Raw genomic sequence first — 12,516 nt, forward strand, 5'->3', positions numbered from 1 at the left:
CCACAACAAGCATCACAGACAAGGAGAGGAGAGGCAGCGAACATCCACATCACACCCATTAAAGAAGCAGCGAGAGAGAAAAAATGTGACAGAGTAAAAGGGATGACTTTTTATTATTGGATGGGCGCTGCTGGAAACTTCACCACAAGAGACAAACGCCCAAAAACAATAATCTCCCCACCCTGGCATTGCAGTTGGTTGGCCCACAACAACAACAGCAGAACAAAGTATTTGCTTTATGTGTTTTCTTCATAGGCAAAAACAATTGGATTACTTTTGCATCATTCTGACATCAATTATTGCCCCTGAAGTGCTTTTACTGCTGTTGAAGGGAGCACAGTGGAGCTACAATCATGAAAACACTTTGATGACAACAAATTAAAGTAACAGTTGACACTCTATAGCCCTATTATGATGGCAGGACCCATTCCATTAATCATTCCTTAAAAGATTTTGAATTATACAGCAGCCACACTGTCATCACAGGCATACCAACACTGTGCTGTAGTGAAATGTGGGAGTATCTGACAAATGTAAAACAGGGAAAGTTGTTCACAGACGGGGGGATCCAACCACACTGAGCACTTAATGAGGGACGTTCAGTGGAACACAGGACCAGTAAGTGGAATGTTTTGTGTGTAATAAAATAGGCCTTTGGCTTGGCTAATCAGATCTTAGTCAAAACATCTCGTAATCAGCATCCCTCAGCAAAAAGCCTGTCCATTAATCACACAGCAGCGGTGAGGAGCTGCATGGGTGGCATTTTCTCCCCACTGACACACACACACACACACACACACACACACACACACACACACACACACACACACACACACACACACACACACACACACACACACACACACACACACACACACACACCTTACCAATGTAAAACAAAAAATCGGTTGTTTTTATTTCTTCCCACATTACAGAGCTATAAAAAAGGTTTTGTTACAGTGTGCACATTTAGATACGGATGTGTAATTTGAGCAAAGGGAAGAAATTCTATTTGAAAACAATAAACATAGTATTAAAGCCATTAATAGACATTAAAATGGCAGGGAACAATTTGAAGTAAATTAAGATTATAATGGGCTTTATGATCTAGCATGGCTCCCTTCCAGACAAGCCAGAGACCGTATAAAAACTCTAAACAATGGCTGCTTTTATCGGCACATTAACTGCCCAAACACGCATATATTTGCTGCCCTGCATTCTGATGCTTTACCTGTTTATAATTACAGGCAGCTGCCGAGGCCCAGGTTTGAATGCTGGGCGTATTGTATTGTTGCAGGAGGAGAAGGAAAGTACTGAGGTTAAGTACAAGAGAAGGCGAAAGGGGAGTTGAAGACAACAGCTGACTGATCATGACTCCTTGGTGGTTTGGGTGGGTTTATTTAGGTACTTGACTGGACTCCCTGAAGCTTAGACAGACCTGCGTGTTTGTAAAACTAATGCTTTACACTGGTTCCTGCATGTCTCTGTATTCATATTGCCCTTACATACTCACACACACACAACATGACCACACTGGGAGAAACAGATCAACAGAGAGAGAGGACGAGGGTGGTCCTCTTGGAACCGTCAGTGTCTGTCTTTGGAAACTTAATCCTTTAGACAGACTATGAATGCTGTAATTGACTTGCTTGGGGCCATTATGAAGACAACAAAATTACACTAAATTCAATAGTAAACTGATATGGCTGAAGTAGGGTAATGTGCATGTTCAAAGCAGACCACAATGTATTATGTATCTTAGGAAAGGTGCAGAACCTAATTGCTTTTGTGCCACACAATGACATTGATGTAGTATCTAGGTCTATAAAAGGTCTCTATAAGCTTTAGTATAAGATTTCAACATTGTTGGACAACCCAGCACCCTTAAAGTTCAAATTCATTACTTTCATTCATTATTACATTGTTTAATTTCAAATCCAATGTGGACTTAGTGTAGTCAAAATAAAACAACAGTGAAAAGTAATTAAGAAGTATTGCTGCCTACAGAGCTGCACAATGTATGACACAAAGATGGTACCAGTGTAGAATCATTAGTAGGCTGATGCTTGGTGCCACTATCCATATTCTCACACTTTCCCTCTTTACACTGTATATTTACTATCCTATGCAGAATAAATATCAGATGCTTTTGTTTATGCAGAAGCAGAGCTCTGTTTATATATGCCAATGAATGTAAATGCAAGTATGGTGCAATGCAGTAGGTAACATTTACATGTTATCCCTGAACATTCCATAAAGGGTTTTTGCAATTGGGGCATGTGGATGTGCATAAAGAAATATTCCAGGCTTAACTCAATGATGAAAATAAAAGCAAACTTGTTATTCCATCACAGCAAAGATATGCGTCATCTGGTTGTTTATTCATGTCTATCACATGTGTATGAGAGCCAGGTTGAGGCTCAGTAAGCCACATTTCACTGTAAATACCTGCATGGTCAACACCCTGGGCTAATGTGGGTTTTTAACCTAGCAGTTATACTCAGGGTGCAGATAGCATCTTTATGCAGGCGACTGGTGTGAGTCCATGCTGCTCGCGCCATACAGTCCAAACAACCACCAATCAGGGGGGCTATTATGTCTACAGAAGCCTGTCACAACTACAAAGCCCGTTATTTTTCTAACATCTGAAAGGTGAAGGAGAGTGTAAGCAGGGGAGGGAGAATCATAAACAAACAGAAACAGCGAGAGAAGAGGAAAAAGAGACAGTGGTGCTGAAGGAGGCTTGGCCAATGTGCTTGCTTTTTAAACCCTCAAATCTAAGAGACACTGCCAGACAGAGAGAGCGAGCGCAGACAATTAGTGCCAACACTAACATGGGTAATGGTTCCAAAATGGAGTTCACACGAGCCTGCTTCTAGGCAGGAGCAGCCAAGAAAACAGTCAGCCTAAATCAGGCAGACCTGAATGGCAACAGAGAGGAGGAAGCAAATTCCTGCTTCAGTCAATAGGCCCTCCGCAACCCTGCAGCAACGGGCAGGAAGGCTCCACACTGAGGAATGACTGTCTACAACTTCAGCTCGGCTCAGTGGAGAAAGAGTATAGAGGAACTGCTGGACAATGAATATGAAACTGAAAGGAAATGTGAGGGGTGGGGTAGTGTGCATGACTAAGTATGTGTGAGAGTGTCAAAAAAGGGAATTTTATCTAAAAGGAAATTCTTCTGAAGCTGCATCAGTGCAGGTATAAACGTGTTAAACTTTGGTGGACTAGATTGCTTTACTTACTGTATGGTCAAAAACATGTTAAGAAGAATATGAAATAATTACCAAAGCAGTTTGTCTTGTGGGGAACAAACATTTTGCAGGCGGTGGCTATCTGAAGTTCAGCACTCAGTACAGCTTTGATGATGAGGTCCTCCACCTGTCTCATCAGCACTGGAATATACAAAATGAAGAGATTTTTCTTTCGCGCTCAAGAATTCTTATGTTTTGGTTAATTGATTTACACTTTCTGTTAAAATCTAAAGGAAACAATCGAGCAGGGGTTCAGAAATGCAACTGTAAACTGGCTGAATTTTACTCCATTATTATAAAGGAAAAGATTAAAAGCATGAAAAAAGGAAAGAAAATGAAGATTTGACTCACATGTGGTGTCCTTCCCCTCCTGCTTTAAATACCTCAACACTGCACTCATACTCCATTTGTTCCCATAATCCTCAACTTCAGGGTCATCGCAACTGAAAAGGAAGAAATGTGCTTGTGTTCTAATAAATGGATGAGTCAATCAAGCTTCCAATAACAGCGCCACATTCACTGATGAAAGTTACCTGACATAATCGCTGCTCTTCTTGTTCACGCTGTAGTTAGTGAGATGCATGAACGTGTTCTTAATGTTCTTTGAAGTCCGGTCATACTTGACTGTGGCAAATCTGCAAAAAAAAAAAAAAAAAAAAAAAAAAAAACTTTTGTAATCCAACAATTTCACTACATACAGTATCTATATTTGCCATAACGACCACATTGATAAAGCTGACACTAGACTGAATGATGGGGGGGGGGCACTTTGGAGAGAGATTAGCTTCTGGCAGTGTTTGAGAGGAGTGGATGCCACATGTGCAATAATGAGAATTCCTGGCACGCACCGTGTACCTGAATACCAACACAACTCTGAAGGAATGTCAAGCGATAAAAGTGGGATTCAGAATTTGGCCATGATTTATTGCCCACAGTTGATAATCAAGCCAGCAAACAAAAGGGCGGTGGCACTTGTATTCAGCACGTACCTCTATCAGACAGAAGCGAAGAGCCAGATGTTCTATAAATCATCTACCCTCTGCTGACCTACCTGTGCCTGACAATGGTCTCTTCTTCTTTGGTCATAAGTATTGTTTCTCGAAAAACAACAAACATCCAATAAATATAGCGCAATTATAGAAAGGTATCAAGATATGATCTTTGAACAGTGACACAATCAGCAACATTTGATGAGCACATCCTACAGCTGGAACAATGGAGCACTTTGTTTCAGAGTCACTACCACAGCGCACACTACACAGCAGTTGGTCTGAAAAGTTAAGGCTGCCCTCTTCTGGGCACTGACTGAGTACCAATGAGCCTAAAGTGCATGAACCAGGCAGTGTCTACACCGCCATTTACTATTCAAACTGGTGAATGCTTTTCTCAATACTGAATTTACTTTATTAAAACTCTTCACATTCAGGGCTTTTATATGTTATGTATATCTTATTTTGTCTGAAGTGAAACCAAGAAAACAAACATAAACCGTTATGGAGGCAACAGCTGTAAAAGAGTATTTAAAGTGCATGATCTATTGAGTGCTAGATTGTAATGTATTTGTTGTTAAATGTCAATTGTGCTGTAGTATTTTTGTTTGCCCCCACGAAGATCAGCGATCACTGTTGTGTCAGGTATTCACTATCCCAATGTCACAGACAAACAACAACAAAAACCCACATACAGCTCACCTAGCCAGGCCCTCCTCATACACATAGATGAGGACTGGGTCGTATGATGTCACCAACACGTACAACCGCACGTCAAACTTGAACTCTGTGAACAAAACAAAAACTAGAGTCAGTCACAGGGATTATTCAGAATGCCAAAACAATCTTTACAAATTAAGATGTGTCTGTAGCAATTAAATGGTGAAGAACATACCATCTATCAGTAGTGGGTTATTGATATAGCGAGACACCAAGATGTTCTCATCCATTGAAATCTGATTTGGCTGCAGATGACACACACAAAAACACATAAAAGACAATTTAATTAACACAATGAGGAAGATGAAGGCAGTAGATCATAATCATCTTAACATGTTCAAAGTGTTATCAATTGACCAGGTAACATAGCAACTTATTTTGTAGAATATTTACTAAAGTGATGAAGTTAGATGGCTTTTTTTTAACTGAAGTGCAACCTCACCTAACAAACTCAATCAACATCTGTCAATAGCAAAGTATGAATAGCATTTCCATGTAAGGTTTTTATGTTTCACAGTGCTCCATAATGTATATTACTGTATTGTGTGTTATATGGACCTGGGTCTGCAATAAAGTTTTTATAATTCATTCACCTACAACAGCATTAAACACTAAATTCCAAATAGATGATGTGACACTGCTGTTAACCATTAACATCAAAGAATCGTCAAGAAAAGTTGGAGACTGCAATGACACTGGCCATAGCGGGTCAACTTTCAATAACAGCCTATAAAAACACAATCTGGTGGTGGGAGATGGGTCATTTATGAGGTTGAAATGTGTTGCAGGTGGCGAAGTTGAGAGGAGATGGGATGGAGGGAGGAGGCGGGGTAACCTCAGTGCTGGCTACAGTTCAGAGAAAACCTGAACCAAAAAAATGAACGCATTTCTTTCTTCTCTCCAAATATCGCTCCGACATTCTTTCCACTGTTTCATAAAAATGCCTGAGAAGAAGAAGGATCGTGCATATGTTTTCCAAGAGTGAGAACCTTGTTGAGCTCCTCCAAAAGCCTTGGAAGAGTGTGATTTACTCCACAAAGCTTATTAATGTCTGAAACACTGGTTGATACTTATTTCAAAGACAGCTGTATCTGCACACCCCTCCACACACACAAAAACATCTGGCCAATGAACTCAGTTCACACAGTATTTTTTTTAAGTCACTATGCTTATATGTAACTCCCACTAAGTTTGTCATTAATGTCAAATTTTCACACACAATATTTGGTTAGCTTAGCTTAGCTTAAAGATTAGTTGATTCCCTCTGTTTCCAGTGTATGCTAACCTAGGCTAACCACCTGCTGGCTGTAGCTTCTACAGACACGTGAGTAGTATCAATCTTCCCACCTTACTCTCAGCAAGAAAGCAAATAAGCGTATTTCCCCAGATGTCAAACTATTCCTTTAACACGCTGCTTTTTCTCATACAGATCTCACATGCAAACTAGTGGTAGAACTTAAACCTCTGCTAATGTATCATCAACGTCTAAGTTTATTTTCAATTTCTGTCCCATGTGCATGTGAGAGAATGTGTTGTTCCAGTCCCCCACGTTCGGTGCCCTTTTACACACGGTTTTAAACAAAAAGCATAGAGAAAACACATTTTGTGATCATGTGATTTCCTTATTCCCTATCCAGTTTCCCTATCTATACAAACACATGTCGGTCAATTCACTCCAACCTCAAACACAGGTTTATTTTGGGTCATTGCATTAGTCTGACAGGGGTTATAGAGCAGCGATTCCCAACGTGAACCCACAATTTAAGGGATAAGAAAGAAAAGAAAAAACATTTTTCTGTTACACAAAACTAAGTATGACCTTGAGGGTTGATTCTTGTCACTGGATATGGAAACATTTCACAAGAAAAAACAAATCAACAATATGAGAAAACTCAGGAATAAAATAAACAACTTTTATTTTGACTAGATTATCACAAGGTCCAGTTACTTGGTTATTGTTTTTTTGCAGAAACATTTTATTCAATTATAGTTTAGCATTAATAGTTTAAGTAAAAAAAAAAACATTCTCTAAATCCAGCTTCTCTGATGAGGGATTTGCTGCTTTCCCCTGTTTTACATGAACTGAATATGTCGGAGTTTTTAAACTGTTGGTCGCACACACAAAAAAAACTCATCATGGGCTCTCGAACATGATGATGAAAATTTTTTTATTTTTGACTATTTTATGATGTTTTATAGACCAAACAACAAATCAATTACTTGAGAAAATAAGGGACAGATTAACTGTATAACTTGTTGCAGAAAAATACTCTTTTTACAGAGTCACAAGCCAAAAAGATTGGGACCGGCTGTATTAGAGAGTAATAACTCCTGTGGGTAAAATCACTCACATTGCTGACCAAGTAGATGCCTCTCCCTCTGGAAGATGCTACTGGTTTAATAATCCAGGGGCCCTTGTCCTTGGCAAAACAATCTGAGATTGAAGCAGGAGAGATGAGAAGAAGGTTCAAACAGAAAGAAAAATGTATAATGTATATGTTTAGAATGGGCAATGCTTGTAAACATATGATAAAGAGAGGTCGGGATCAGGTGAGCGGTGTCTTACTGCAGAACTCCTGGTACTCAGAGGGAAGCACAAAGGTCTGAGGAATAATATGGAAGTTTTTGAAGCCATGAGTCTGCTGCATTCGCTGGATGTTTTTATACAGACGGTCTTTGCGCGTCAATTCGTATGACCTGAAATTGAGCAGAACCTCCTGTTTAAAACGCCCCAGCACTGCACTCCACAGTTCCGACACTGACAGAACAAAAATATACACATACATAACAGCAATAGATCGCCCTCTGCCTGACATAATGATTCATTTCATGTTTCAGAGTGGCATCGGTCCAAACTAAATGCGCTTTGCAGTGGAAGCCAACAAACACATCGCCTGAACTGACGGGCTTAGAAGGGCTCAGCGTTGATATTTATAACACAGAAAACAGTGGCAACTCACTCATACATTTTAACAGTCTGTCATACCTGGGAAAATGGTTGACCTTCTGGAAGTCTTGAAGGCTGCGTAGTATGTAAGGCTTGAGGTGAGATCCTGTCCACATGAGGTTAAAGTCATTGCTGTTTGGGTGAACCTAAATAAACAGACGGAATGATTGACTTCACTTGACAAGATGGATCAAAACATTTAGATTCAGTACACACAGAGCAAATGACATTTGCAAAGGGATCAATAAAAAAGTTGAATTAAATCTAAGAAGCAGATCAGACACTCCAGCGATAACCTGAAGAAATACAGCCAGCTGTATAGAAATGATCACATAAGAACTCACAGATTTTCATCACCCTAACATTATTTTATCTGTTGAGTTTTTGTTTTATTCCAACAATTCCTTAGGAGGCAGAATTTACATGGCCGCTTGGTGTCTACGGGAGAGACAGATGTTTGCAATAAAGGCTTATTAAAGTTTGGCTCTGTTGCGGCTGTGGTAGACACTCGTCTGCCTTTGATGATGGGTTAGCGGGAGTCAAGAAGCATTGAAATGAAATAAAAAGGGAATTAACTGTAACTGCTAAGAAAGAGCCATAATAGAGACTTGTGTGCCCTCGTGAAACAGGATTAATGTTCTAGAGGTCAATTTGTTTTTTTTCCTTGGGTGCATTCCCGGGCTTTGACATCGGCACTATTAGTCAAATGAGATAAAAACAGCCCTACTATCCCTTATCCTACACAGCAGAGATGTACATAATGTATGCAGCTAAAAAACAATGCTGTTTTGCAAGATTTAGACTAATCTTTTCAAATGTGCATGATTTAGTGGAGAACATTACCTCATGGAATCCATGATTGGCCAGTATTCCCCGTACCAGGCGGCTCTCTGTGCGCACAATCTTGAAGGCCATATTATATCGCTCTATGGACAACGAAATATTCTTAGTATCCAACTTACTGAAGGCTCCACATTTTTAGCATATTATCACTCTTTTTCTCACAGTTATTTTGTAGCTTCAACAAATGTGGTGTACCTCCAGTAGAGCAGATATTCCCATCTTTTGAAACTGCAGCTTCAGGGAAAAACAAGAGAACTGGGATGGACTTGCTGAGGCCACTCCAGGCAATGCAGGGATGGTCTCTAGTGGACAAACAATTAGATGATACACACCCACAGTTAAAGTCATATTTTTAAAAGTTTGGGACCCACAGAAAATCTAATAATCTGAAGAAATAAATATTTGACTTCCCGGTAACAATACTATACAGATGCACTGTGGCATTCACTCCCGGATGATGTGAACTAACCTATATGGATAGTTTACTTAATGCTGAGGGAATGTTTCCTGACATGATGTTTATTTCAGTCAGGCAGACAGAGACAGAACCACGCACATTTTCAGGAGGTGCTGGGCAATAACAAACCCATGTACTGTACTAACAAACACCCTTGTAAAACTGCAGATTATCTGATAGTACCAGACACAGCCCGCTTATCAGGGGCTAAAAATGAGATAAGGTAGCATGATGATGGAGTAGAACTCAATCAGGCATGGCCAGCCTTGATAAGGAAGAGAGGCATGTAAACAATTGCTGCCCTGAGTTTAACTATCTAGGCATGTCAGACAATGTGGTAGATATCTTTTACAATGCGGTGGCTTCGCAGCACGCCCATAAACAAGGTATTTTGATAATAATTAAGCCTGTCGTTTATTTTATACATGAACGACCATCCAGACTATTGAGATACCACACACAAGATGTAAAGGTCTTAGACAGAAGGCCATATTGTTGCCATCGCAGTAATATTTCAGTAAAGTATGACCATTTAGGTTGCAAATATTTGATTAAATATGCAAATATGCAGGCACTTACATGTGTACGCCTCCTGTGTAGGCCTGTAATGCTATACTTTATTGTCCTTTGCATGTTGTCATAAACTTTTACATCACGTTAAAGTCAACTAATATCAACTGGTCCTAATAAATAAAGTGATGACATCCATGTAAAGGTTGAGGAGAAAAATGTTAACAGGTTGAAATCAAATGTGCAGCCAATGCTTGTTTGGTAATAAATTGAAATCGGACAGGGTGTACTAGAGATACTCAATTTCTGTAACATAAAATCAAAGTGTTTTACTATAGTAGTGTATCAGTAAAAAGAGCACTGGTCACCACGAGGATAATACTAAGCAATCCAAACTAATTCAGGAGATGGAAATTAGCCTAAAAGCAGACACAGTGGCTCTCAGTATGCTATGACTAAGTATAGCTTAAGAGGGAATTAGTTGCCTGAGACAAGATAACATATAGACCAACTGTTGTAGCTAAGATCTACAGATACTCTTCACTCTCATTCAGTTCATCTTTCATCAATTATGCAAAATGAAAGCTTCCTGAAGGCTTTATTTTGTCTAAATGTATCTTGGCATAAATTATTAAACTGGGCTTCTTCTGTAATCCTGCATAGATTACATTACATGATCAATATACTATGGCAAGTTGCAAAGACAAAGACTTTGGAACAGCCAGTAAAAAAGTGAATATGGTGTCACATTAATACTATATTTAAAGAGGAATCTTTAGGTGATGTCTTACAGGAGGATCAGTAGGCTAAGAACCTAACTGACACTGAAGGCAACCTGCGTAATTCAGACAGCCATGTCCACAAGCTGCAGTGACTGTGAACAATATCTTACTCATCTCCATCTCCGTTTACAACTATCTAACTGCTATAAAAGCAACGCAAGCATATCAGTGGATAAGTCTGTTTTCAAAGAGAATATACTCACAAAAGTGTATGTGATAAGAAATGAAACAGCATAGGTACATGCACATTCTGGTTTAGTTTGTCATTAGTGTGTGTTCTAATGTAGAAGTTTGCACAGACCTGATCAACACTAAGGTGACTGTATACGACAACACCCCTTTAAAGGTTTTTGGGGGAGTTTTTCCTAATCTGAATCAAAGGTAATATCTAATAATACTCTGTTTACTGTAGAATCATATAACAGTTAGTGCCTGAGGTGTATTGCAGTCAGCATCAGAAACGATTTGTCAGTTTAAGGAAGGAATAAAAAGCCTCAGCCTCTACTCACAAATAAGGACCCATCTCTGAGCTAATTTTCTTTTTCTGTTGTCATGTTTATGTTGCCTGTGGTCAAGTCAGTTTTATTTATCTCAATATCACAAATCACCCATGTGGGGGGCTTTACAGTCTGTACACAGCATATGACACAGTCTAACACTTACTCTTGCTCGTCTTCTGAGGAGGACTCAGAGTCCTCCTTGCTATCACGGATCACAGCAGGCATCTTCACAGTAAAAGGGGATGAGCTGCCCGGTGAAATCGTCCTGGGATCAAGTGTCTAGGTTTTACCATGGCACCTAAAACGCTACCACCTCCAACTGCAAAACACATCAGCCATTGAATAGCTCAATGTCAGTCCATTCATGCAAAATGTTGTATTAATAACCACGTTACAAAGGCTCGCTAACAAAGACTGTAACGTTAAATCTGTCCAGAAACCACTTAGCACACAGTTAGCCGAGAACAACTGCTTTGTAGTAACATTATCTTTCTATTAACGTTACAGTAAACAGAATAACGTTAACGTTAAGACTAAACCCAGACAGACAGCCAAACAAGAGCTATAGCAAGCTAGGTAACGTTAAATAAGACGTAAGGTTACTAACATGTTACTTTAGGTGTGGGAAGCTAGCTAACCAGGTAACGTTAGATAAGGTAGGTAGATGCTATGCCATACAAGTACACAACAACGTAAACTTGCCTTTATCTCTGAGAGCCTGCTAACTGCTAGCGAGCTAGCTGTTATCACCAGGGCCAGTTGATCTTAGCGGTTAATCTTCCTGGTAACTACAACAACTGACTGAGTAGCAACAGAGCGAGCATGCGCAGTCTCGAACATTATTTATTGTCCACCAGACCAAACCAAAGCCGGTCTACGGATATATTAGAAATTCTTTGACCAAAGTTTGCACCGCATCCGTAACCTTATAAAAAGATTGATTTACAGTCATTGGGTGGGACCAAAGCTCTAAGGGGACTACAATGTCTATGCACGCGACGTGCGGCATACGCTGTCGAACGAAAAGAGCGCATATTGACTTAGGATAATATATATATCTATGAGGATAATATATGTGTTTTTCTGTGTTTGAACAAGAACATATGCACAAACGAAATGTGTTACTAGTATTGATACACATATTATTAGCCGCTCTTATGAACTGAAATATGAAATGAAATACTTAAACCAGTGTTCGTTAATTAACGTCGTTCAGGATAACATGTATTACTCGAATTATTTTAGTGACCCTCCCTGGTCCATGGAAGAATGCGTTAAATATTTTGTAAGTCATCGAAACAGGTTAAGAACAAAAAAGGCCCTTACATTGATTTATTTACTTGAAACTATAATGTATTATTATTGTTGTTTTTAATTTGAGATAGCCCTTTTTATTTATTTTCTCTTATTTTATTTCTTTATGTATAAGCTCCTATGTTTTGTTTATATGCTCGACCCGAGGCAAAAGCTCTATTTTTGAAGTGAATTTGTAAAAATGCTTGTTTGTATATCTA

At 39.3% G+C, this 12,516-nt stretch overlaps 1 protein-coding gene across 2 annotated transcripts in view; it reads right to left on the bottom strand.

The window, feature by feature from the left end:
• ttll5 (tubulin tyrosine ligase-like family, member 5) overlaps positions 1–11,683 on the bottom strand; it is a 46,127-nt gene extending 34,444 nt beyond the window's left edge. For both annotated transcript variants that reach the window (XM_028565186.1, XM_028565187.1), the window contains exons 1-12: positions 11,610–11,683; positions 11,166–11,321; positions 8,949–9,055; positions 8,754–8,836; positions 7,950–8,056; positions 7,530–7,660; positions 7,315–7,397; positions 5,139–5,208; positions 4,946–5,030; positions 3,788–3,889; positions 3,606–3,697; positions 3,288–3,395 (exon numbers count right to left, since the gene is read on the bottom strand). In XM_028565186.1, coding sequence (XP_028420987.1) covers positions 3,288–3,395; positions 3,606–3,697; positions 3,788–3,889; positions 4,946–5,030; positions 5,139–5,208; positions 7,315–7,397; positions 7,530–7,660; positions 7,950–8,056; positions 8,754–8,836; positions 8,949–9,055; positions 11,166–11,227 — 1,030 coding nt within the window. In that variant the 5' untranslated portion in view covers positions 11,228–11,321; positions 11,610–11,683. The remainder of the gene's footprint in view (positions 1–3,287; positions 3,396–3,605; positions 3,698–3,787; positions 3,890–4,945; positions 5,031–5,138; positions 5,209–7,314; positions 7,398–7,529; positions 7,661–7,949; positions 8,057–8,753; positions 8,837–8,948; positions 9,056–11,165; positions 11,322–11,609) is intronic.
• Between the last annotated feature and the right edge of the window lie 833 nt (positions 11,684–12,516).

This window comes from Perca flavescens, chromosome 20 (assembly GCF_004354835.1).
Source record: "Perca flavescens isolate YP-PL-M2 chromosome 20, PFLA_1.0, whole genome shotgun sequence".
In the NCBI taxonomy this organism is placed as follows: Eukaryota; Metazoa; Chordata; class Actinopteri; order Perciformes; family Percidae; genus Perca; species Perca flavescens.